The sequence below is a fragment of the Mycteria americana genome, chromosome 23, assembly GCF_035582795.1.
Source record: "Mycteria americana isolate JAX WOST 10 ecotype Jacksonville Zoo and Gardens chromosome 23, USCA_MyAme_1.0, whole genome shotgun sequence".
Classification (NCBI taxonomy): Eukaryota; Metazoa; Chordata; class Aves; order Ciconiiformes; family Ciconiidae; genus Mycteria; species Mycteria americana.
The window spans coordinates 6927083-6952827 of NC_134387.1; the positions used below are offsets into that span (position 1 = coordinate 6927083).

The 25745-nt window shown below is 66.6% G+C and overlaps 1 protein-coding gene across 2 annotated transcripts; it reads left to right on the forward strand.

Annotated features, from left to right (window-relative positions):
• Positions 1–882: 882 nt before the first annotated feature.
• Positions 883–25508, forward strand: ADGRA2 (adhesion G protein-coupled receptor A2). Of its 2 annotated transcripts, none has more exons than XM_075523446.1 (19): positions 883–1208; positions 9593–9664; positions 14451–14522; positions 14628–14699; positions 14861–14932; positions 15045–15208; positions 15285–15498; positions 16183–16347; positions 16980–17181; positions 17313–17420; positions 17554–17715; positions 18399–18608; positions 18679–18880; positions 19132–19340; positions 19481–19608; positions 21209–21332; positions 21503–21648; positions 21829–21918; positions 22211–25508. In XM_075523446.1, exons 1-19 carry the CDS (start codon positions 991–993, stop codon positions 23421–23423), a joined length of 3843 nt encoding a protein of 1280 aa, XP_075379561.1. In that variant the 5' UTR covers positions 883–990; the 3' UTR covers positions 23424–25508. The 2 variants fall into 2 exon arrangements, with proteins under 2 accessions (XP_075379561.1, XP_075379560.1); XM_075523445.1 differs by having other exon boundaries at positions 17271–17420; positions 22211–25507.
• The last annotated feature ends 237 nt before the right edge of the window (positions 25509–25745 follow it).

The window sequence follows — 25745 nt, forward strand, 5'->3', positions numbered from 1 at the left end:
CCTTCCATGACCTTCTTCCTCCGCTCCCTGGCGCGGGGTCCTGGAGACTTCATTGCCTGCTTTTGATCCCTTTTGATTTGAAGCTGCAGTGAGCCGTGGCCTTGGAGAAGCCGAGCCCCGGGGGGAGAGAGGGCCGGGGACAGCGCAAGAAGCAGCGGGGACGTGGGAGGGGGGAGCAGGAAGGAAAATATTGAACTTAGCGTGAAAACCAGTGAAGCAAACAGGGGAGGCAAGGAGGGAAGAGTGTTAACTGCGGAGCGGGGGCCAGGAGGGCACGGAGCAGCGCGGCCATGAAGTGAACTGTGAGAGTTTGTGCAGGGGGTTCCTCTGTGGCGTGGGGTCCCGGCAGGCGGTGGGAGGCCACAGAGCCCCCACCCGCAGGAGGGCTGGTGGGGCCGCGTGCGTGCCACCGCCCTGGACGCAGCACCCTGTCCTTGTCGCAGCTGGGGTGCTGCAGCGGGGCCTGCACGGACCGCGTGCGCTCGGGGCCGTGCAGGGCTCCGGCCCTCCCCGCCGATGCCCAGGGCTGCAGCTCGGGGCCAGGCGGGGCTGGAGCTTCTCGCCCTCTGGGAGGATGCTCCGGTCCCCGGGGGCTGCAGCTCCCGGTCCCGTGGGACCCCACGGAGCCCCAGCCGCCGTCCTCGGGGGCTCCAGCTCTGCACCGTGCGGGACCCCAGCTCTCTCCCACGCAGGCTCCAGCTTTCCGGGACCGCTCCGAGCCCCGGCCCACGGGGGTTCCACCTCTCTCCCACGCAGGCTCCCGCCCCGGCGGGGGGGGGGGGAGGCGAGCCGGTGCCCTCGGCGGGGCCGGGGCCGGGGCCGGGGCGGGGCGGGGCGGGGCGGGCCGGGCCGGGGGAGGCGCCAGGCCCGGCGGCGGAGCGCGGCGAGCGGGGGAGGCGGCGCCGCCGGAGCCGCCCCGGGGAGCGGGGCGGCGGCGGCGGGCGCGGAGCCGGAGCCCGGAGCCCGGAGCCCGGGGCCGGGGCCGGGGCCATGCGGCGGGCGGCGGCGCTGGTGCTGCTGGCGGCGGCGCTGAGCGGCGGGGCCGCGGCGCGGAGCTGCCCCGCGCAGAGCCTGGGCTGCAAGTGTGCGGCCGAGCGGGCCAAGGCGCCCGGCGGCCCCGCCGCGCCCCGGCGGCGGGTGGTCTGCAGCGGCGGGGGGCTCCCGGCGCCGCCCGAGCCGCGCCTGCTGCCCGACGGCACCGCCACGCTGTGAGTACCGCGTCGCCCCGGGCGTCGTCGCCCCGGGCTGCCCCGGCCGGGCGTCTGCGGCGCCGGGCCGCCGTGAGAGGGACGGGAGCCCACGCGTGGGTCGCGCGGAGCCCGCTCCGTGCCGCTCGCTGGCCCCGGGGAGGGGAGGGGAGGGGAGGGAGGGGGGGGCTGGAGCAGCGCGCGGCGGGGAGACCCCCGCATCGGGGCCGGGGCCGCTCCCGGAGCCCCCCGGGGCTGCGCTCCCACGGGCGGGCAGGTGCCGGGGGGGACGGGGGGCAAAGTCCCGCGGGGTCGGGGAGCGCGGCGCGAGCGGTTGCTTCTTTCACTCGTTTTTTCCCGTGGTCAGTGAATGCGCACCAACGGCAGCGTCGCTCGGTTCCGCAGAACTTCGGTTAAATCGCGTCGAAGCGGGGTGTTGCGGCTGCAGAGCGAGGGCAGGACCCCGCTCTCCCCACGGCGCGGCGGCAGCACGAGTGTAAAGCGTGGACGTGAGCTGGAAACGCAGGAAACGGGCTCCTTCTCCACGCTTCCCTCCGCAGCGTTTGCTGTCGGAGTGCTGGGGGAGGATGTTTTTGTTTGAAAGCTCTTAGTGGAAATATTTGCTGAAAAGAGACCGGGAGCAGTAAGTGGGCTTCAGGGTTGCGCGAAGGGTCTAAAGCTGCCGCTCGCTTCCTAAAGCTTCCTCGTGCCCTCGGTGCCGGGGAGGGTTGGGGTTTCGGCCGGCGCTGGCAGCCGGCGCGCCTGCTCGCTGCAGCAGCGGATTGCAGGGTTTATTTATAACTCCGGAGGAGACGTTTGAATTAAAATCTGGTTTGGAGGGCAGGGCCGGCAGCGCCGTTGCTGGAGGGAACGTCGCTTTCGCCCGAAGTGTCGTCCCGCGAGGGTGGCCGTGTCTGCCCACCCGCGTGAGCGTGCCCACGGCCTCGGCTCTCCACCGTCTGCTCCTCGGGTGGGTTTTGTTGGACGCTGCGGAGGATTGGGGCTGGGCTGGGGGCTGCGGTGCTCCTGGTCCCGTCTGCTCTCACGTGCTTGAACCCCCTTGGCCGCGTGTCTGCTGGCGCGCTGGACTTGGGCTATTTCTAAAGCGTCTCTCGGTTCCTGTGTGCCGTGTCGCTGGCTGCAAAGGGGCTGCGTTTCGGGGTGGTGATGTCCGCGTTGTGAAAATGGGGTGGCTGTGACGGGGACCCAGCCGGTGCCACCCTCCTGCCCGGCCGTCACGCACGTGGAGCACGTGGTGATACACGCCTGTGCTGAGTGGGCACCACGAGCAGGGTTGAAGTGCAGCGGTCGTAATAAAAGCGTAAATCATCCTGGAGCAACTGCGCTGAGTTTGTCCTGAGCTTCCCTTTGTGGGGACGCTCGGGGGCTGCCGGGCAGGTGGAGGCTGGGCTCTCTGGTCGCGCTTTCCCTCGGGCGGGCTTTGCTCTTCATTTCTGTCCTCCTACGGCCCTTTCTTATATGTCAGCCCCTTGCAAATACCCGTGGGGACGTTTGAGTCCTTTGTCAATCTGTATTGGGAAAAGCATCCGACGAGTTGCCTGCTCTGGTGCGTTCTCCAGCGTGAGCGAGCATAACTGCGATGTTGAGCACGGGTCGAGCCCCACTGCAGCCCCATGCCGGCGGAGTGGCCGAGGTGGGCTGTGCCCGGTGGGACCGGGAGGTTTGGAGCTGTCTGTGCCGGGGCCGGCTGCCTCGGAGGGGCCAGGATGCCCGTGCAGAAGCATTAGGGCATTACATGATCCCACTAAAACGTGACATGAAACCTACAGGCGTAGGCAGAAACCTACAAATATGCGGTGACCCTGGGCTCTGCTCTCGCGCAGTAAACATGATTTATTTTAAACCCTTTCCAGATGGAACAATCAAAACCAGAGGCTCCGGCTTCGGGAGCGTCTCCTGGAGCTGCTGGGGTGCGGGCAGGGAGCGGAGGAGGCAGCAGGGCCCGGGCATGTGGCAAGGGCTGCACGTGCCTCGGGGGACACCCTGCTGGGGACAGCCAAATTTTGGGCCCTGCAGGTGAATGGGGTCCGAGCAGGGCTCCTATGCGTGCCCCCAGGATGCTCAGGTCCCGTCTGCGCCCCAGGGGCGCTCAGCATCAGCGTTGTCCCAGTCGCAGGAAACGCGTGGCGTGTTTTGTGCAGAATAACCCCTGAAAGCAGAGCCCTGTTCTAGTCCTCGTCCGGCCTGGCCTGGAAGCAGGCACGCGTTAGCGCTAACGAGCGGCGCCGATGCCGCGCATGGGGGAGGCTGCCGGCGCGGGATTGCTGCTGTCCTGGCCGCAGCTCCGGCCGCCCGGGCGATGGCTGGGGACGTGCGGGCGGCCGGAGGAGCTTGGGCGGCCAGAGGAGGTCTGCCGCCCTGCGGGTCCCTCACCCCGGCTCTTATTTGGCTTTTTCCCACACTCTCGGTTTACTTCTTTATTTATCTTTAATTATTAGGCCTGCGCTGAGGAATCCAAGGCTGTCTCCGTGGCAGCTGCTGCTTATTTACCCCCTGCGCCTGAGAAACGCTCGCTGGCATCACAGCCTGCGGATGGGCAGAGCAGGGGACGAGGGACGAAGGATGCCCATGGCCCCGGGGACCTGCCCTGCAGCCAGTGCTGGGCTCGGCCGCGGCGTTCCGGGGGACGTGGCGGTTTCTCACGGGGAGCCGTCTGCCGAGCGGAGCCGCGGCTCCTTTTCTCTTCCCTCGGCCCCTCGCGGGGATCGCTGAGAGAGCAAACCGGAGCCGAGGCAGTGCCCGCAGATGTGGAGCTGCAGAAATTAACTCCATGTGGGGAAGCCACGGTGGCAGGGAACAGACCCGGTGCGGACGGGGGTGCTGGGAACCGGCGGCCCTGCGCCGTCCTGGTGGCGGGTGCGATGCCTGGGGCTGGGGCGCTGGAGCCCCTCGAGCTGTGGGATGACAGCGGGACAGGGATGTGTGGATATTGCCTAAATATCCACAGCCGTCCCGGCCGTGTCCCCTCGGTCTTCGGTCCTACCTGAGGAACTCGTGCCGTGGGGACACCTGCGGCAGGCGGCTATGAGCGGCCTGCCGGCACCGGTGCAGGCAGAAGCGCTGCCTTCATCAGGGAGCAGGCGCAGGGAGCCGGCACGGGGATGCGTGGGGTCCAGCAAGCGGGACGATGCTCGCAGGAGCGCGATATCCTCGTGCAACCCCAGCAGACGTTACAAGGCATGTGCTCTCTGACACCCGCCACGTTTTATACCTAGAGGTTAATTCTTGCCCCCAGCTCTTCGCGGGGAGGAGGGAGGGATGCCAGCCCCGACACATTGGCTTGCCACCCCTTTTTGACTCGTAGCCCCGCGGAGCTCTCCCGGCTGCGGCTGTCTCGGCAGAGCTTGCACCGATGCAGCCTGGGGCACAGCGCTGCCCCCAGCCCCTCCGTCGCGGTCCAGCCTCCCGGGACCGTGGGCTTCCCGTGGTTCGGGGCCAGGGGGTTTGGCACCTCTCGGGGACGTCCCTCCGGCGCGGCTGGGAGGTGCCGGGGCTCTGCAGACGTGTATTAACAAGGCTTTAATTCCCTCCCCCTCCAGCTGACCCCTGTGCTAATCGCCTAATGGAAAAAGCACTGTATCCCTAACGAGACCCAGATAGCCGCGCCGGCCGTGGCCAGCCCCGCTGTCACACGGGCGGGAGCCCAAACCTCTTCCAGATGTGGAATCCCAGCACAGGCCTCATTTATGTGCACAGCTTGATTGCACCGAAATTACAGATTGTCTGCAGGGAATAGAGGGCTTTGACTTATGACCAATTTCCAGTTCTACTTGAACTCCTCTCTCCAAGGCCGGTTTATCCTGGGCCCTGCAGATGGTTTCTTTCTCAAACCTTTTCCAGCTTTTTATTTGTTATTTATTGGGCTGCAGCTTCGGCAGGTTTGGTTTTTCCGGGGGCTGCGGGTCGCGGTGCTGCCTGGTGCGTCGGAGCATCCCGGCCCTGCCGCCCTGCGCCGGCTCTGCAGGTTTCACTCTCTCTCTGGGGCTTATTTTTCCTGTGCTAACAAAAGCCGAGGGTTGAAACAATAATTTTCACCATCCGAAATAGCCCCGCGTGACGCGAGGCTGGAGGCAACGCCCTGGGCTTGTCGCAGGGAGGGGAAGAGCCCCCGAGCACCCAAAGCGTGTGGGGGGGGGCGGCCCCAGCCCCGTTGGGGGTCTCCAGCCCCGTTGGGTGGGGAGCTGCGGGGTCCCCCCTGGGATGCCGCTGCTTCCGGAGCCCTTCCCGGTGCCGGAGCCCTCGGCACCTCTCGCCAGTCCCGGGGCCCCTCTTTTCCCTTCCTAAAATCCCTCTGCAAGCCGGTGAGCTCTGCTCGGGGCGCAGCCTGCGCCATATCTGCTGCGAGCATATGCTTTGAATTAATGCACTTGGAGAGCAAAGCATAGCCGGCCTCCCCGCCCCCACCGCGGCCCCCCCTTATTAACCTCCGTGCCGCTGCCTCTGCCTTTCCCCTGCCTGCCCGGCCGGGGAGCCACCGTCTCCCCGCGTCCTTTTTTGGTTGGGTCCAGAGGAAGTTTATTGTTTCAGCAGCCCAGTTTCTGGAGCCGTTATTTATCCAAGTGGATTCCAGCACGCTTGAAAAAACAATCTTGTTTTTTTCACTTTTGGCTCCTCTTTTTGAGAGGAAAAAAAGAAGAGGAAGGGATCTCTCTATCTCTCCGCCTGCAGCCTCGTGGGGTCCGAGCCCTGAGAGCCCTGGCGCGGGGGGGGGTCGGACCGAGGATGCCGAATCCCCCCGGGACAGGAGGGTGCTCCTCGGGGAGCTCCCTCCCGCTGCCCGGCCGCCCCCATCCCCGCCTGCCGCTGCGCATCCCCCCGTTGTTTCCGTTTGACTCGACACTCCGGTCCTTAATCCCCGCATTGTCCGGAGAGACTTTTCCAGCCATCGCTCAATTAGCCAATTATTGTCGCGGTGGCGGGGCTGTCCCCGGCGGGAGCCCACCCGCCCACACGCTGCGGTGCTGGGGGGTCTCGGGGCGGCCGGGCGGGCTGAAGACGCTGTTTCGGGCGGGAGGATGCTGGGGCGGCGCAAGGGCGGTCGGGTGTCGAGGGCCGGGGGCGTGCGGGGGGTCCCCAGCCCTTCCCACCGTGCGGGGGGTACCTCTTGCCGCGGCGTTTGCCGGCACTGCCGAGGTGAGGAGTCCCAGCCTGGGCCGGAGCCAAGGCACGGCCCGGTGACGGCTCCTGCGGAGCACAGCTGTGCTTTCATGGCCGGCCAAGCCCCGTGGACGGCTGGGACGTGGGGGCACCGCGTCCCCTCTGCACCCCCGGCCCCGCGCGGACCTCGGTGAGCATCCGGGGAGCCGCCGCGACCCCCGCCCGGCACGCTGCCCGGCCCACCGGCAGCAACAGCCGCCTTGGCCATGCGGGACTGGGGGGCCGCGGGGTTTGCTTCCAGCCTCCCATCCGCTTCCCTCCCCGGCCGATCCCTCCTCCCGGCCGGGCGCGAGAGCGGGGGCAGCTCTTGGGCTTTGAAATCCGGCCGAGGGGCTCAGGTCCGGCCCCGGTCCCTCGTGCCGAGGGCTGGGTCCCAGTGCGGGGTCCCGCTGCCCCGGTGCGGCTTGGGGGCTTCTTGCCCGTGACTTCCATGTGCTGTGTCGGGGTGGCCTCGTGGGCACGCTTATTCCGTCATATTTTGGGGTTTCTCAGTTAACCTCCTGTAAGGGGATAGTTCTGGGGACCCGCACGCCGCTCTGCCGCCTGTGGACACGTGGGGCCGGAAAGTCCCATGGAGCTTGATGGGAACTTCCTGGAAAAAAAAAAAAAAGAAAACGTTTTGGAACATAATATCCATAAAAACAGCAACGACAAAGCGCGTTTGAGGATGTGAGTTGTAACAGGGGAGCGTGACCCCGCTGGCTTCTACAGTATCGGGAAAAGAAGAATCAGGATCACTACCCGGAAAAAGTTTTATCAGGAAGAAAAGTTACTGTCAGTGCAATTTTCGTGTGCCAAGCGCTCGTTTTGGTCGAGGACCTCTTTTCCTTAAGGAAGGGCAGACCAGGTGCCGAGCGGCAGGGCATCGCACGGGCAGGCAGCGACCGTGACTCGGGGTGCCCCCCGCGCTGTGTGGGGTCCCGGCCGGTCCCGCGCTCCCCGAGGGGCCGATGGCTCCGGGGGTGGCTTCGCCCCCGGCCGAAGCACACCACGGGGAAGGCGTCCCGCGGCTGCTTTCCCGGCCGTCGGCGGGCGGGTTGCTGGCCCGGCCGCCTGGCTGCGGATCACAGGGGAGGCCGATCCCGTCGGGGCCGCGGGAGCGTTGCCTTTTAAGGCGGGGAGTTCTGTTTTTATGGCAGAGGCGCGGATGGTCCCAGGGGTCCCCGAACAAAGCAAGCATCCCCGGCACCGGGGCTCAGCCCTGGGGGCGGCCGGGGGCTGCGTTGCCAGATGGGCGCAGTTCTCCAGCGCACTGGCCCCCCCCGGTGCAGGCAGCTGGCTGCCTGCTCTCTGCCTGCCGCGCTGGTGGCACGTCCGTGGTTGTAACCCCCTGCAAAGCCCATGCCCTGGGAGCCTCTGGCACGGCCGGGTCCGGCTTGCCCGGGGTGCCCGGCTCCCCCTTGCCCAAAGGCTCCGCATGTCCTTGGCCGTGCTGGGGACCCCCCCTGCCACCCCAGGCCAACTGCGGGACCCAATGCGGGAGGTCTGAGACCGGAGTCCCGTGCACTCGTCCGGTTTCTGCATTTGCAGCTCACGTGGCCCCAAAGGGCTGTTTCAGCAGGGTCCAGCGCGCACCCCGGCTCAGCCCCTGAGATGGGGGGTTTCTGCTCACCCCTGCTTTAGCGGGGAGCCCCCGAGGTCCCCTCCAGGCACGCGCAGCCTGCGGAGGCTTTGCTGGGTTGTGGAATCTGCTGCCGCTGGAATTAAAACCTTCTGGAGCCGTTGGGGCCGGCACAGCCTTGAGCGACAGCCTGTGCCGACGGGGAATCGGGGCGTGCCATGGGGCTGCCGTGCGCCGGAGCCGGGGCTGCTCCGGGAGCGATGCTGCTCCGGGAGCACCCCTGCTGCCCTCTGCTCTGGGCTGGGTCCCGGGGCTGAGCCTGCCACCGGCCAGCACCGGTGCTCGCCGCTGCTGGGCTGGGCTGAGCCGAGCCCCGCAAAAGCGGGGTCCCTGCAGGGAGGAAAGGGCGAGACGTGGCCCTGGCCGGGGCGGCTCTGGCCGCCAGCGTGTGGAAGCAATTTGCAGGCTGGTGGGGCTGCCGGCCGCTTCCGCTCCCCGCCGCTGGCCGGGTCGCGGGGCCCTGCGGACACGGTGGTGCCCGGTGGCGGTTCCTCATTAGCACAGGATGCGGCCCGTGGCGGGGGGCTGCACCGCCTGCCCCTTACCCTTCCCTCCCCACCACCCTTCGGGGGTTTGGCAGCCGCCCCTGCTGCAGCGCAGCCCTCTGAGCCAGGTCCTGCTCCTGCCCGCTGCCTGGGCAGCCCCGGCACGGGAGCCCGGCCAGGGAGAACCGAGCGTGGCCGGCGGCGGCGGGGACGGAGCTCTGCAGCACACAGCCACCATTCAGCCTGGCTGCAGAGCCCGCCCGTGTGTAAACAGCCCCAGCTCCGGCCCTCAATGAGCCCTTTTTTCCCCGCGCCTCTCCCCCGGCCGGGGCTCCAGGGTGCCCTCCCGGCCCCCGCTGGCGGCTGCCCCCCCTTCTGTTTTTGGATCACGTTTGCCGGTGGGAGCATCGCCGGTGCCCGCGCAGATGCCCGGGAGCGCTGGGGAAGCGCCTCTGGTCCCCGAGAGCCGGCTCCCGTCCCCAGGCCGAGGTCTGGCTCTGCTAATTGCCACTGACGTGCTTTAATGAGCTCCTGGCTGAATTGTTGGGTGCTCGTGCCCTCCCTCCCTCTCCGGTCACCCCGCAAGGGCCCCTTTGGCCAGCAAAGCTGTTTACTTTGGGATAAAATCTCAGCGCTGGGAGGTTCGTGGGATGGCCGTGATGCTGTGACCAGAGGGTGGTCAGGCTGGTGGGGGGCAAGAGCCGGGGGTGCCGTGGGGTCCCCTCCTGGCTGCAGGTCCTCAGGGTGCCCTCTCGGTGCAGGCGCTGGGGTGGGGATCTCGTCGCCCACCCGCCCGCCCGTGCAGCTCCTGGTACAGGAGCAACGCCCCAAGAGCCCGGCACGGCCCCGGGCACTTCCAGCCCAGTGCTGCCGTGCACGTGGACCACGGCACAGCATCCCAACATGGCCCTTGCATCCCAAATTCCCCCCCGGCCGTGCAAGCCTGTCCCTGAGACTTCACCATCACCACCACCCCGGTGGCACAGCCGGGGCTGCCGCTGCTCGTGGCGGGTCTGGCCGTCCCCGCTCCCCCTCCAGCCCCGCAGGTCACCGGGGCGTGGATGGGGCTGCCCGGCAGGACGAGTAACGGGGCTGCCCCTCTCCCTCTGCTCTTCCCACAGGCTGCTGAGTAACAACAAGATCACGGTGCTGGAGAACGGCTCCTTCTTCGGGCTGCGGGCTCTGGAGAAGCTGTGAGTGCCCGGCGGGCGGCTGGGGGTCGGGACAGGAGGGGCAGGCAGCAACGGGCAACGGGGCGCAGGCAGGGCTTCCACAGGGTGTGAGCGGGGTGGGTGCCGGCACCGCTCCCGACGTTGCTCCCGGGTGCTGCGGTGGGGCCGGCGCTGGGGCGCAGGGTTTGCTGCTGGCACCCACGGGCATCCCAGGGACCCCAGGGCGGGAGGAACCGGGGGGGCCCCGCTCCGTGGGGGCCGGTATGAAAAGCGACATTGTGCCCCCGAACAAAGTCAACTTTCTTATCTCTCCATGAAAGGCATCTCTATGGAGGGAGCTGTAATAAGGGGAGATTTATGGCCCCCATATGGGTTTGATCTGTAGGTATGCAGGAGCAGGGACCAGCGCACTGAGGGCGTTTTGTTCCCCACCGCGGCCCCGCGAGGGTCTCGCGCATTCCTGCGCCGAGCGGGGCCGGGCGGGCTGCCGCTGCGGGACGAGTGGCGGTGGCCTGGCTGCCGGCGTCACGGGCATCGCGCACCGCGGCCCGCCTCTGCCCTGGGCGTCCTCTGCGGCACTGGAAAGCGGTGCCGGGGGGCCGGGGCTGCAGCTGTGGGGTCCCCTTCCCTTGGGCAGCGGGTCCCTGCCCTGCTTCCCGCAGGGCATCGCTCTGGGTGCAGACGGGCAGGGGGCGGGTGGCCGGGGCAGCAGGGAGGGCACAGGCAGGGGCAGGCAGCGCGCCCGCGGCGCAGGGACCCACCCGGTCCAGGCGCTGCCCGTGCCGCTCTGCAGCCGCACCGGTGCGCTCGGCCGGCGGTGGGCCTGGGGAGGGCGACGGCCCTGGCGAGGGGGGCTTGCGGGGGGAGAGAGGGCTCCCCAGGGGCAGGGGGACCCGCGCCGCCTGCGATTCATTAGCCCGAACAAGGAAGCGTTTATTCACGCGGACCTTCTTGGAGTTACAGGGCGTGCACCTGCCCCGGCCCGCAGCGGAGCCCGGCTGCTCTGGCAGGCACGGGGGCTGCGTGGCCACGCCGCGGGGCCCGGGGTGCACGGTGCCCGCTCGTGGCATTGCTCTGGGACGTGCACCCTGCAGCGGGTGCCAGCCCCTGGCAGCGCTGTGCGCGGGGTGCACGGTGCTGAGTTGGTGCGGGCACCCCGTGGTGCCCGGTGCCCGGCACTGCGGTCGGGGTGCACGGTGCCGGGATGGGGAGCAGGCATGACAGAGCACGCGGTGCCTGGTGCCCAGCCTTGGGGCTGGTTTGGGATTTTAAAGCCGTGGAAATCCCTGCAGGACTGTTCCAGGGGCGAGCGGGAAGCAGTCGCCTCGGGGACCCCGTGTCCCCGCGGTCCCATGGGGCCGAGTCCTCCCCAGCGCGGTGCCAGGCGTGGGGTCGCCTCCTCCTGCCTCCTGGCGCCGAGCTCTCATTAGCAGGAGGGATTAACGCCCGCGCGGGCAGGGAGCAGCCGGGGCCGCCGTGGGCACTGCGCTCGCCGGGAAGGGCCGTGGCAGAGCCGGGGGGTGGCACCCCGGGGGGACCGCGGCTCTGCAGCCCCCGGGGTGCCCGGGGTCCCCCTAAAAGTCTCTGTGCTCTGGGAGAGCAGCTGCCCCACGTCACCTCCCGCTCGCCTCTGCTGTGCCAGGTCGGAGGGGGAGCACCGGCTCGTCCGGGGGGGCCGTGGGCAGCGCTCCCCCATCCCAGGCCGGCATCGCGCCGCACCGTGCCTGATTGCTCTCGACAGCAGCCATAATTGTTTTCATCGGGTCGGTTCGGGGCCGCGGTGCAGACGTGCCCCATGGAGGGACCGTGCTGGCGCGGGAGGGACCGTGCTGGCGCGGCAGGGACGCGGTGGGGGTTCTGGAGACCCCTCGCCTCTCGTCCTGGGGCTCGTGGGACCCCTGCCCACATTGGCTGCCCGCCGCGGGTGCTCTGGTGTCCCAATATGATGGGGGGAAACCTGCTGCCAGGGTCTCAGCGGCGTGCAGGGTGCCCCCATTGACCACCGCCCCCCCGGGCTTGCAGCTTGGCCTCTCTGGTGATTTGTAGCGGCGTAATGAGATTAATGAGTCTGAGTGGGGCCGGTATGCGGCCGGGGCGGCCGCGCTCATTAGCGCAGCCCCGCTTGGGAACGTCCTGCCCTCTGCCAGGGCCACTGCTTCCCCCCTTGGGGCTTCGGGCTGCGACGGGGCTCGTCTGGGTGACAGCAGTGACGGGGATGGAGTCTGTCCGTCTGTCCACCTACACTGGGCTGCGACGGGTGCTGCCGTGCACGGGGAGCGGCTTGTGCGGCTGCGGGCTCGGCCCTGGGGCGCTGGGCTCCTTGCGGCCGCGCCGGGCTGGGTCAGGCCCTCTGCGCCGGGGCTTGCTGCGCGCGTCGAGGCTCGCTGCCGCGGGGCGGGAGGCAGTCGCTTTGCCGGGTCCCCCCGCGTGCGTGGTGGCAGGGGGGTCCCCGCGTACACGTGGCGATGGGGGACCCCCCTGCGCACGCGGCGCCGTGCCGCTGCCGGCTCTGGTGCCTGCAGCACGTCGCCCCGCCGGGGCAGGGGGAGGAGGGGGCTCGGGACCGGCGGAAACGCGAAGGCAAACAACCGCGGTGCGGAGAGAAGAGCCTGGTCGTAAATCAGCAGCAGCGGCCCCGGGCCCCCGGCCAGCGGGGAGGAAGTGGCTGAGCGAGGAAGGCTCCCCGCCAGGCCGTGTGCCGGGCTGGCCCTGAGCCCCCGGGGGCTCCCACACGGTCCCCGGTGGGTCCCATCCCTGGCCGGTGGTCCCCTGCAGCCCCCGGCCCCCGACCGCACACCGGCCAGAGCCGGCGCGCCGAGTTTTGGCGGCGGGCGTGTTTTGGCTGCTGCGTCCCCGACCGCTGCAGGCCGTGCTGGTGGTGTGCGCTGGGTGGGTGTCCGGGGCGCGGGGGTCCTCGGGGGCCTCCGGCTGGCCCCCGCTGGGGAGCGGGGCTGGCGCGGATGGCCTCCCTTGGCGTGTGTGGGCGGGTGTTTGCAGGGCGGCTGTTTGCAGGCCGGGTGTTTGCAGGATGGGTGTTTGCAGGCCGGGTGTTTGCAGGCCGGGTGTTTGCAGGACGGGTGTTAGCAGGACGGGTGTTAGCAGGATGGGTGTTAGCAGGCTGGCTGTTGGCAGGGCGGGTGTTGGCAGGGCGGGTGTTTGTTTGCAGGCCGGGTGTTTGCAGGCCGGGTGTTGGCAGGCCGGGTGTTGGCAGGCCGGGTGTTGGCAGGCCGGGTGTTTGCAGGGTGGGTGTTGGCAGGGCGGGTGTTTGCAGGACGGGTGTTTGCAGGCTGGCTGTTGGCAGGGCGGGTGTTGGTGCAGCCGTGCTGCGGTGTTGGTGCAGGTGAGCGGAGCTGTTCCTTCAGCACCGCCACTCACCTGGCCCCTGTGCACACCCTGCCTGCACACCTGCCTGCACACCTGCCTGCACACCTGCCTGCACACCCTGCCCGCACATCTGCCTGCACACCCTGCCTGCACACCTGCCTGCACATCTGCCTGCACATCTGCCTGCACACCCTGCCTGCACACCCTGCCTGCACACCTGCCTGCACACCCTGCCTGCACACCCTGCCTGCACACCTGCCTGCACATCTGCCTGCACATCTGCCTGCACACCCTGCCTGCACACCCTGCCTGCACACCTGCCTGCACACCCTGCCTGCACACCTGCCTGCACACCCGGCCATCGGAGCTGCCAGACATGCTTTTGCCCGTCAGGGGAGGCCGGGGAGGGCGGGCGTGGGCAGAGCTGTGTCGGCGGAGCGGGGCCGGGACGATGCTGGCCGGGCAGGCGTGGCACCGCCTTTCCCTTCCTGGGGTCTGCGCCGTGGGGCCGGGCACCCCCTGCACCGAGCCCTGCCCCTCTGGGGTCAGCTGGGGACCCGCGGAAGCCACTCGGGTGAGTTTTAGCCTGCAAGGAAAGCGCGTCCGTGTGTCTGCGGTGTGCAGGCAGCGTCACCCGTGTTCACGCTCCCCGTGTGGCCCCTCACGTCCCGCCGGTGGGACCCCCGCACCCACCTGCACCCCCAGGTCTGCTGGAAGGGTTTGCACCGCTCCCCCGTCCTGGGCTCCAGCCTGGGGCCTTGACACGGGGGCTGCGGTTCCCGGGGTGTCCCCAGGGCCGCACGTGGAGCAGCGGGCGACCCAGCCATGAGCACCGTGGGGTCTGCTGTAAATAAACATGGCGTTGCCATGCGGTTCCCATTTCCTCTCCCAGCCAGCGCCGGTGCTCAGCAGGAGCCGCCTTCCCAGTCCCTGGGGCTGGACGAGGCGGCCGAAGCCACCGGCGCTCCCCGGCTCCGCGCCGGGCCAGCAGCCGCCCCTGCCAGCGCACGCCTCTGATGAGATACGTGCCCCCAATCAGGCTAATCAACCAAACGAGCTTCCTCCGGGCCGCGGAGCCCTTTTGGGGCCACGCTGGCAACTGCAGCGTGCTCTTATCCCGCGTGCGGGGGGTGATAACCTGCCGGGACGCGGCTGCTCCGAAACAACCGCGCAGGAGGGGCCGGCGGCCACCGGAGCTCTGCGGTGGGCGCGCGCTCGGAGCGTGCAGAGGGGCTGGCGTCCCCCCCCCGAGCAACGGGGAGCCTCACGCCTTCCCTGCACCCTTTGGGGAGATAACGAGAGGGAAACGGGATGGGAAGCTGCTCACGAGGCTCCCGCGCGGGGTTTCGCAGCGCCTGGGGCTGCCGAGGAACCCGCGCGTGGGAGATGGGGGCCGGGGGGGATCGGGGCCCCCCTGCGTCGCGTCTCCTGTGGACGGGGCTCCCTGCCGCGCACCCTGAGGTCTGCGTCTGTCTCCTCGCAGGGACCTGAAGAACAACCTGATCAGCACAGTCCAGCCGGGCGCCTTCCTCGGCCTCCCCGAGCTGAAGCGTCTGTAAGTGCCGGCGCAGCCCCCCCGGGGAGCACCCGGGGCCGGCCCGGGGGCAGGGGGGACAGGGGGACCTCCCCAGCCCTGACGGCCCCTCCGCTTGCCTCGCAGGGACCTCTCCAACAACCGCATCGGCTGCCTGAGCGCCAGCGTCTTCCAGGGGCTCCGCAACCTCCTCAGGCTGTACGTACCCCCCGGAGACGCCCCGGCCGGCCCCGTCCCCCGCCTCCCAAGAGAAGCCCCCGCCCGCTGCCCTGGGGCGTTGCTGGCGGCATCGCACGCCGGGGCCGTCCCCGTGCCGCGTCCCGAGGCCATCCACGCCGCCTTTCTCTCCCGTCCCGCAGGAACATGTCCGGGAATATTTTCTCCAGCCTCCCGCCCGGCGTCTTCGACGAGCTCCCCTCCCTGAAAGTCGTGTGAGTCTGGGCCCCGGGATTTCGGCACCCACAGGGTTCCCTGCCGGAGGGTCTCGGGGCTGGTGGCGTAGCCCCCGTCCCTCTGGGCGCCCCGTGACACCGGCCCTTGCAGGGACTTCGCCACCGAGTACCTGACGTGCGACTGCAACCTGCGCTGGGTGCTGCCCTGGGCTCGCAACCGCTCGGCGCAGATCTCGGAGCGGACGGCGTGCGTCTACCCCCGGCACCTCCACGCCTTCCCCCTGCGCAGCGCGCGGGAGAGCCAGCTCCGCTGCGGTGAGCCAGGGCCGGGGCGGGGGCGGCAGCGGCGGGCGGGGGCGCGGGCTCACCCGGCCGGCTGTGTCCCCCGCAGCGGGCGCCCCGGAGCTGCACACCCACCACCTCATCCCGTCGCTGCGCCAGGTGGTTTTCCAGGGCGACCGGCTGCCCTTCCAGTGCACCGCCACCTACCTGGACAACAGCACCCAGATCCGATGGTACCACAACCGCGAGCCGGTGGAGGAGGACGAGCGGACAGGGGTCATCGTGGAGGAGAGCCTCATCCACGACTGCACCTTCATCACCAGGTCAGGGATGGGGATGGGAACGGTGATGGAGGTGGGATCGAGATGGGGATGGAGATGGGATGGGGACAGTCATAGAGATGGAGATGGGCACAGTGAAAGAGATGGGATGGGGACGGGGATGGAGATGGGGTGGGAACAGGGATGGAGATGAGGCGGGGATGGGAATGGGGATGGGGATGGGACGGGAACAGGGATGGAGATGGGATGGGGATGGGGACAGGGATGGAGATGAAGACAGTGGCAGAGATCAGATGGGGACAGGGATGGAGATGAAATGGGGACGGGGATGGAGATGAAATGGGGACGGGGATGGAGATGAAATGGGGATGGGGAGGGAGATGAGATGGGGAAGGGGAGGGAGATGGGATGGGAACAGGGATGGAGATGAGATGGGGATGGAGACAGGGATGGAGATGAGATGGGGACAGGGATGGAGACGGGATGGGGATGGCAATGGAGACAAGATGGGGATGAGGACAGGGACGGAGATGGGGACAGGGATGGACACTCGTGGCTGCAGGGATCGCTGGTTTGCAGGTACCAAGTGCCACGGGTGGGATGCCAAGTGTGGGCACCTCCTGTGCTTCATGGTGCGTGTCCCCGTGCCCCCAAGGCTGGGGGACCGCTGCCGCGGGTTCGCTGTGGGGCAGACCCGCCGTGCCAGCCCGTCCCCTCTGCCCGCAGTGAGCTCATCCTCTCCAACATCCACGTCTCCGCCAACGGCGAGTGGGAGTGTGCCGTCTCCACCTCCCAGGGCAACGTCAGCAAGAAGGTGGAGATCGTGGTGCTGGAGACCTCCGCGTCCTACTGCCCCGCCGAGCGGGTCACCAACAACCGCGGGGACTTCAGGTAGGGACCGGCGGTGACGTGGCCGTGGGGCGAGCGCCGCGGTGGGACGGGGGACGCACGTGGTGAATGCCACATATAGCATGAGCGGTGCGTGCCGGCGCGGGGGGCTCGCTGCAGGTGACCGGGCGTCTGGTAGCGATTAGCGGCTGCGGGGAGCGCGAGCGCCTTTGAAGGGCTTCCCGTGCCGGCGGCGCAGCCCGGCTCCAGCAGCAGAGGTGTTGGAATTTCTCTGGCACGAGACGAAAGGCTCCGGGCGCCCGCCGTAACCCCGGTGGGGCTGTTATAGAATATAAATTACTGGCACAGTCAATGTGGCTTAAATTAGCGGTGCCCCCCCCCCCTCGCCTGCTGCTACCCTCTGCGCTGTGCTGAGCCCAGCGGGATATGGGGCTGGGGGGGGGGGGGGGGGAGCTTTCTGGGGAGCATCACCCTCAGCCCCCCCGGAGCCGAGGGGAGGCAGGGGCTTGTTGGGGGGGGATTCGAGGGCTGCGGTGCCCGTGGGCTGTAGCCTGGTGCTGGGCAGGGTCCGTGCGGGGGGGAGCAGGCCGGGGGGGGGGGTGGGTGCCCATCGGCAGCAGGAGGGGGCTGTTGGTGGCGAGTGCCCCGCGGTCACCGTGCGCCTGCGCCCGCAGGTGGCCCCGCACCCTGGCAGGCATCACCGCCTACCAGCCCTGCCTGCAGTACCCCTTCGCCACGGGGCCGGCCGGCGGGGGCTCGGCAGCCGAGAAGCAGGCATGGCGGCGCTGCGACCGCGCCGGGCGCTGGGAGGAGGGCGACTACTCCCACTGCCTCTACACCAACGACATCACCCGCGTCCTCTACACCTTCGTGCTGGTGAGCCGGGAGGCCGGGGGGGCTCGGCCGTGCCGGGGGCGGCCGGGCGCAGCCGGTGACCGTCCCCCCGTGGCCGTGCCGCTCTGCAGATGCCCATCAACGCCTCCAACGCCCTGACCCTGGCTCACCAGCTCCGCGTCTACACGGCTGAGGCGGCCAACTTCTCGGACATGGTTGATGTCCTCTACGTGGCCCAGATGATAGAGAAGTTTATCGGCTACGTGGACCAGATCAAGCAGGTAATGAGCGCTTCTCCTGTCCCCTGCTCGTCCCAGCCCTGCTAGTTGTTTTTGGGGTGGAAAAGCATGAATCGGGGTGTTTGCCGCTGGGGATGGCAGTAGCTCTTTGCGGAGCCGCTTGCTGTCCTCGCAGCTGACGGACGTGATTGTGGAGATGGCCAGCAACATCATGCTGGTGGACGACCACATCCTGTGGATGTCGCAGAAGGAGGAGAAGGCTTGCACCAGCATCGTCCGCTCCCTGGAGAAGATCGCTGCCCACACGCTCAGCAGCAACTCCCAGCACATGGCAGTGGTGAGTGGGGGGCAAGGGGGGGCTGCCTGGAGATGGGGGGGCTGAGGGGGGAGGAGGAGGTGGTTGGGCTGCTGGTGCGGGGTCTCTGCCCGTGCTGGGGGTCTCTGCCCATACCGGGGGTCTCTCTGCCCATGCCGGGGGTCTCTCTGCCCATGCCAGGGGGTCTCTGCCCATGCCAGGGGTCTCTCTGGCCATGCCTGGGCTCTCTGCCCATGCCTGGGGGTCTCTCTGCCCATGCTCGGGGTCTCTCTGACCATGCCTGGGCTCTCTGTCCATGCCTGGGGGTCTCTCTGCCCATGCTGGGGGGTCTCTGTCCATGCCAGTGGGTCTCTGCCCATGCCAGGGGTCTCTCTGGCCACGCCTGGGCTCTCTGTCCGTGCCAGGGGGTCTCTCTGCCCGTGCTGGGGGGTCTCTGTCCATGCCGGGGGTCTCTCTGGCCATGCCTGGGCTCTCTGCCTGTGCTGGGGGGTCTCTGTCCATGCCAGGGGGTCTCTGCCCATGCCAGGGGGTCTCTGCCCATGCCAGGGGTCTCTCTGGCCACGCCTGGGCTCTCTGCCCGTGCCAGGGGGTCTCTCTGCCCGTGCTGGGGGGTCTCTGCCCGTGCTAGGGGTTCTCTGGCCATGCCAGGGGGGTCTCTGGCCGTTCTGGGGCTGATGGCCACCCTCCGGCACTGTGCCTGGCAGAACTCACGCAACATCGCCTTCGAGGCGTACGTGGTGAAGCCTGAGAGCTACGTGGGGCTGAGCTGCGTGGCTTTCCAGCGGCGGGACGGGGGTCCAGCCGGGCGTGCCCCCCCAGCCGAGCGGGGGGCCGAGCCCACGCCCGACCAGCAGCTGAGGCTGCGCTGCACCACGGGACGGCCCAACGTCTCCCTGACCAGCTTCCACATCAAGGTACGGGTAAGGCGGGGTCGGGGGGTGCCGGGGAGGCAGCCCCTGCTCACCGGTGACCGTGCGCCCGCAGAACAGCATCGCCCTGGCCTCCATCCAGCTGCCGCCCAGCCTCTTCGCCAGCCCCGTCCCAGCTGCGCCGCTGGCCAACTGCAAGCTCCAGCTGCTGGTCTTCCGCAACGGCAAGCTCTTCTGCAGCACGGGCAACTCCTCCCGCCTGGCCGACGACGGCAAGCGCCGCAGCGTGGCCACGCCGGTCATCTACGCCGGGACCTGTAAGGGCTGCCTGTTGTCGGGGGGCTTGGGGTGCCCTATGTGGGGCTTCTCGTGGGGGATGGAGCTCCGTGGGGCTCCTTGGGGCGGGCCCTGGTCCTCCTGCAGAGCAAAGCCCTCCCTGGGGTCCTCGTGGGGAGGTGGCAACGCGCCTGTGGGATGAAGCGGGGGGTGCCCCACGCCCAGCCTCTTTTCAGGGTGCAGGCAGAGGGGTGTCTCTCGCCCCGCTCACCGCCTTTCTCTGTTGCCGCAGATGGCTGCGGAGTGGGAAACCTGTCGGAGCCAGTGGCCGTGTCGCTGCGGCACCCCGGGGAGGGCGCGGACCCGGTGGCCGCGTACTGGAACTTCGAGGTGCTGGGGGGCATGGGGGGCTGGAGCGCCGAGGGCTGCCAGCTGGCCGCCCGGGAGCCCAACGTCACCTCCCTGCACTGCCGGCACCTCAGCAACGTGGCTGTGCTCATGGTAGGTGGAGGGCGAGCAATGGGGCTGGGAGCCTTGCTCGGGGGGGTGCGGAGCCTGAGGGCTGCAGGGGGGTGGTGGGGTGGGACGGGGGGACGGGGACGGGTGGCACGGGGTCTGACGGGCCGTGCTGTGCGGCGCAGGAGCTGAGCGGTTTCCCCAGTGAGACGCGAGGCGCCGCGGAGGTGCTGCACCCGGCCATGTACACCTGCACGGCCGTGCTGCTGCTCTGCCTCTTCACCACCATCATCACCTACATCGTCAACCACGGGTGAGTGTGAGCGTCTTGGTGCTGGCCTTGGCCGTGGTGATGGTCGGAGGGGCTGTGCTTGGGTGGATGGCTCTGGGCAGCTGGAGGAGCTCCCCAGGCACCGCCAGCGGCCGGGGGGAAGGTGGGCAGGGGACGGCCGTCCAGGAGATGACCAGCCAGGGGCTGACCAGCCAGGGGCTGACCACCCAGGGGACGGCCCTTCAGGAAATGGCCCTCCAGGACATGGGCTTTCAGGAGACAGCCCTCCAGGAAAGTGCTGCCAGGCAAGTGGTGCTGCCATAGGAGCCCATCTTGGGGCAATGGCTGGATGTGTCCTGCCTTTATGATGATGGGGACTTGGGCTGGTTGGCTGTGTCGTGGGGCGTGGAGGAGGTGAGTGGGACTATGAGGGTGGGTGTGAAGACCCCCTGAGACCTCGTTGGGTCAGGAATGGTGAGCAGCTGGGGCTCAGGGATGGGGTCCCCCCATTCCACCCCCCTGGTGGAAGAACCCAACAAGAAGGGTTATATCTAACACTTACCAAGCACTTAATGAGATACATACAAGGCCAAACTATTCCTCTTACTATAAGTGAAACAAAGGCTAATAACATCAAGCAACATTGTTAGCTAAATCTATTATCTGTTTCTCAGGAAGAACCCAATACTCAGTATTATATCTAACAAGTACTTAATGAGATAAATATAAGGCCAAACCGTTCCTCTTACTGTAAGCGAAGCAAACACTAACAGTCCAGCAGCATTATGAGCCCACATCTATTATCTGTTTCTCAGAAATAACCCAGTAATGTGTTCCATCTAACACTTAACAAGCACTGAATGAGATGCACATAAGGCCAAACCGTTCCCCTTACGATGAGTAAAACGAACACTAACGAAAGTCAAGCAGCACTAGCGGTCCACATCTAGCTATCGCCTATTTGGAAGCACCCAACAGTAATGAATATATCAAATACTTAACGAGAGACGTACAAGGCCAAGCCACTCCATTTATGATAAGTGAAACCAGTGTTAGCAGTTAAAGCCAAGCAACACTATCAGTCCACATCTAACTACTACCCCGTTGGAAGAACCCAATAATAATTATTATTTTATCTAGCACTGAACAAATACTTATTTAGATAAATACAAGGCCAAGCAATTCCTGTTGCTATAAGTGAAGCAAACACCAGCGAAGCCGGGCAGCGCTATCGGCCCACATCTCGCGATGGAAACATGACTGCTGCCCAGCCAAAGCCAGGAAGAACCCAGAGCCGGGGCGGCAGAAGAGCGTCCCTTACCCCCAGCCCGGCTCCTGCCGTCCCCTTCTCCGCGTCCCAGCACCGGGGGCTCCACTGACAGCCCCGTGATGGACACGTTGCCAGCAGCTATGAGAAGTCCTTCGCCCACACGCACGCGCTTGCGTGCGTGGCTGCTTCGTTAGCCGCGCTCCGTGGCCCGGCCAGGGGCAGGCTGCGTGGAGCATCCCTCCAGAGCAGCGGAGCAGGATTTGTGCGGGCGGGAGCCGTGCTGCGGGAAAGGGCTCGCTCTCGTGCTGCAGCTCGCTGTCCCGCTCGGGGCTGGGCAGGAGCTCACGGGCGCCCGTCGTGCCTCTCTTCCAGCACCATTCTCATCCCGCGGAAGGGCTGGCACATGCTGCTTAACCTCTGCTTCCACATTGCCATGACGGCCGCCGTCTTTGCGGGAGGCATCACCCTCACCGGCTACCTGATCGTCTGCCAAGCGGTAGGTACGGGGGGAGAGGGGACGGCCACCGCGCTGCCCCTGCCCGGGGCTGCTCTGCAAACAGCGATGGGCGAGGTTTCGCCCTGCCGGCACCCGCAGGACGGTGACCAGCGGGGACGCAGCCGTGTCTGCAGCACCCCCCGTTCCCGACCGTCGCCTCTCTCCCGCAGGTCGGCATCATCTTGCACTACTCCTCCCTCTCCACCCTGCTGTGGATGGCGGTGAAAGCCAGAGTGCTCTACAAGGAGGTGACCTGGAAGGCACCGCGGCAGCCGGACGGGGACACGTCCCAGCCGGCCCCCAGACCCATGCTACGGTATGAACACCCCTGCCCCTCGCCCCGGCCCCACGGGGAGCCAGGGCAGCTTTCCCTGCCCCACGTCCAGAGGCCGGGGCAGGACTTGCTCTGCCGTACAAGCCCATCCCACCCGCAGCCGTGCCGTGCTGTCCCGAGGGCTTGCTCTGGGCGTGCGGTGACGCCGTCCCCCCCGTGCAGGTTCTACCTGATCGCCGGCGGGATCCCCCTCATCATCTGCGGGATCACGGCAGCCGTCAACATCCACAACTACCACGACAACAACCCCTAGTAAGTGTCCCTGCTCGCCCATGTCCTCCTCCCCAAAGGGGCTGCCTCCCTCCGCCTGGGCAAGGGGAACCAGCAGTGCCAGGAATCCAGGCGAGCTTGGTAAAGGCTGGTGGGATCTTTCCCAAGAGCTGTCCCTATATTGGGAAAACAACAGCCAGGCTGCCGCCAAGCCCGTCCCGTCCCATTGGGGCAGGGATGCCGAGCACCGCAGTACCACACCGCATGGCTGCCGGCTGTGCAGGCACTGCAGGCACCCAGTTCTGCTCATCAAAGCCCCTTTCCTCCCCTACAGCTGCTGGCTGGTGTGGCGGCCCAGCCTGGGGGCTTTCTACGTCCCCGTGGCTTTTGTCTTGCTCGTCACCTGGATTTACTTCCTCTGCGCCGGGCTCAGCCTCCAGTGCCGACCGCCGCGCCAGAAAGATGTCCCCGAGCCGCTGGAGCCGCCGCCGCGGCTGGGGGGTGCCGGCGACCTCCTGACGGACTCCGGGTCCATCTCGGTCACGCTGAACTCGGGGCCGCCCTGCCCCGAGGCGGACGGCGTCTACTCTCTGCAGGTGCAGTTCTGGGCGCTGGTGACCACCCACGCCTTGTACATCGCCCTGTGGACATTCGGCGCCATGGCCGTGTCCCAGCACTGGTACCTGAACATCGTCTTCAGCTGCCTCTACGGCATCACCGCCGTGGTGCTGGGACTCTTCATCTTCATCCACCACTGCGTCCGGCGCCGGGATGTCCTCAACTCCTGGTTCTCCTGCTGCCCCTCCTACAGGAACGCGCTGCCCATGCAGGCGTACGTCCACCCCGGGCTGGCGCCGGAGGATGGCTCGCAGGTCTTCATCGGCTGTGACCCGGAGGCGGCTCGCTCCGGCGCCTCCTCCTCCTCCTCACCCAGCAGCGCCAGCTCGGCCGGGGGCCGCTGCAAGCTCACCAACCTGCAGGTAGCCCAGAGCCAGGCGGACGCCCGCCCGGCCGCCTGCCTGGAGCCGGACCCCGCCGACAGCAAGACCGGCAGTGCCGGCAGGCACGCCAGCAACCTCCACGGCCGCAGGAACCACCGGGGCAGAACTAAGCAGTGCCGGGATGGGAAGCACCACCGCTTGAAAATGCTGCGGGGCCCCTCCTCGGAGCATCCCTCCAGCGAGAGCGGCAGCCTCCACAACAGCCACTCCGAGAGCTACCACAGCGGCAGGAACAGCCCCGTCAGCAGCGGCCGCGCGGGGCCACGGGCCCCCCAGGATGGGGAGACGGCGCCCAGCCACTCCGAAGGCAGCGACGGCGGTCGGCGGGTGCCCGACTTCGCCGAGGCTCGCCGGAGGAGCGCCAGCAGGGACAACCTGCGGCAAGCCAGTGCCGCCGAGAAGGAGGCAAAGCGCCGGTCCTACCCGCTCAACGTGGCCAGCCACAACGGTGGCCTCAAGGGCAGCAAGTACGACATCAACCTGGCCAGCGCCGACAGCATGGCTGGGATGAAGACCGGCCTCTGGAAGAGCGAAACCACCGTGTAAAGGTGGGGAAGGACTGGACGGCCGCAGCATTTTCCTCCGGGAGCCGCAGCCGGAGCCGCTCGGGGCATCTGCAAAGGAGGTGATGCTGTGGGAATTGCCACATGCACTAGTGGGGACGGGCGGCACGGCCGGGGGCTCCGGCTCACCCTGGTGGAGGGCAATGCCGAGCCCCACCCGTCCCCCCGAGGAGGCTCAAAGCTTCCCGCGGCGGCACCGGGGTCTCGAGTGAAAGGCAATCCTTGCTCTTCAGCAGCCCGAATTGCAGCCGTACTTTAATCACTCCTGCATGTCACTTAAGACTGATCCTAAATGCTATTTTATAATATACAGAGGAAACAAATGTCTATTTTTCAAAGCTATATTATTGAATGTATATATGTATAGACAGATCAGTAAGTGATGCGAGTGCCTCGTTACCGACCAGTGTTCTCCGGGAGCGGGCAAGCCCCCGGGCGCTTTGGCAATAGCCTGCTTGTGCCGCGACTGCAATATTCCTGCCGAGGGAACCACACCGGGCACCCTTCATGTACAGGCACCGTAGCACCGATGCCTGTGCAACCCCAGCCTGAGCAAGCTGCTTTTGAGAGAGTCAGAGAGCAGCTTCTCCGTCTGAAATGGTTTTTTTTACATGCAAAAGTTTTTATCCGCGTGTGTTAGACGCCAGCGTTTAGCCCTGTGGGTTACGTGGCTGCCGAAGTAAAGGCCATGTTGCAAAGCAAGCACAAGGTGAGAGGAGCCTCAGCTCCAAGGCAAGGCGATTGTCTGCGCTGTTGTAATGCCAGACACTAAAATTACGGCCAGAAAAGGCTCCCAAGCCCTCGGAGGCGTAAGCTATGCAATGGGGTGGGCTGGCGGAGCCACGCCGCTGCCAGAGCTGAGACTGACCCTCTCCGCCAAAGCACCAAAGAGCCAAGCCGTGGGCAGAGACCCAAAGCAGGGCCTCAGCCTTCTCCCAGGGGTGCACGCTCAGAAGATACTTGGGTTTGCTCTTAGGAAGGCAGCGAAACCCCCCGGCTACTGACCTCGCGCTCGTGTAAGATGGGAGGAAGGTGCTGGGGAGCAGGGGCCGTTCCTGGGAAAGTGGGAGAATGACGCCAATTAATTAGGGACCTTCCTTGGACAGGTCACATGATGCATTCAAAGGGCTGGAACTTGGATAAGCACTTATTTTCCCCATTTAAAAACAAGTCCCCCCCTTTTTTCTAGCATGCAAATAAAAAAGCCACACTGCAGGCGGCAGCAGGCTCTGGGAGCCTTCCCCTGCCAGGTCGTGAAGGTTTCCTAAAACGAGAGGAGGGTGCTTACCCCACAGCCGGGCAAGGAGCACCCCGTCCCCGTGCTGGCACAGTACAGTGCTACCTGCTGCCTGCCCCTGCCCACGCCAGACCGGGGCCGTGTTTCACCCCTTGTCCGGCGTCGAGGCCGGCTTGATGCCGACCGCAGCCGTAAGAGTGACGCAGAGGAGGTGCGATGGGAGCCCGGTGCCTTCTCCGCCCTTTCCAGCCTCCCCCTGCCTCCGTTTTCTCGGGCGTACAACTGGGTTTCTTTAATTAGCTACCTCCCAAGGGGCCGCGAGGACGCAGGCAGGGGCCGGCGGCGAGGGGCAGCCACAAGGCCGTGGAGGGACGAGCGCTTCGTGGCGGATTTGTCTCACCTTCAGAAACCCTCGGGGAACCCTCACCCCGCAGGGCTGGGGCACCCCTGGGCTTAACGCGGTTCTGCCGCTCCCCGCCTGCCTCGACCTCTCTGCCACGCCTGGTATTTAATACAATTTAACTCCTTATTGTCGATACCGCAGCCTACACGGTCTTGCTGACGCCGAGTTGTTATATATGCTTGCTGCACTGTGACAGTATTATATAAAAAGCTTTGTATTATTAATTACACTTTTTGTTTGTCTGTTTACATTACAAGCAAATGACATATCAACAGAGAGCTTCTTGCAATATACGTGGGGGTGGGAGGGGAAAGTATGCCAAAGAAATGTCTTTAAAGGGGTCTTTTTGCATTTTTATATGAATAGAATGTTTCTAGCAGATATGTTTTGTTTAATATATTAAAGATTTGCCAATCTGCCAACATCTACTGTTATTTCTCACAGACTTTGCGTTCAAATACCACAGACCGCCAGGCGGAGAAGGCACTGTTTTATGGCGTGAGCAGCACGCTGCCATGAAGAGCCAGCAGCACTGAGCACGCACAATCCAAAGCCGTGCCTTTGCCACAGATTTCCAGCAGCTCCACATCCCTTATTTAACCAAGGATGGGGTTGTTTTCTCTCAGCAAGTTCAGGTGTCTCCTTGACCCTCACAAACCCGTTCT

What these genes read in the sequence shown, in the direction of transcription:
- ADGRA2 (XM_075523445.1), top strand. Translation starts at nt 991, where the DNA reads ATGCGGCGGGCGGCGGCGCTGGTGCTGCTGGCGGCGGCGCTGAGCGGC. An exon ending in CTCCCCGAGCTGAAGCGTCT is followed by an intron (nt 14,523 to 14,627) that starts GTAAGTGCCGGC and finishes CTTGCCTCGCAG; the next exon opens with GGACCTCTCCAACAACCGCA. An exon ending in ACTCCCAGCACATGGCAGTG is followed by an intron (nt 17,716 to 18,398) that starts GTGAGTGGGGGG and finishes TGTGCCTGGCAG; the next exon opens with AACTCACGCAACATCGCCTT.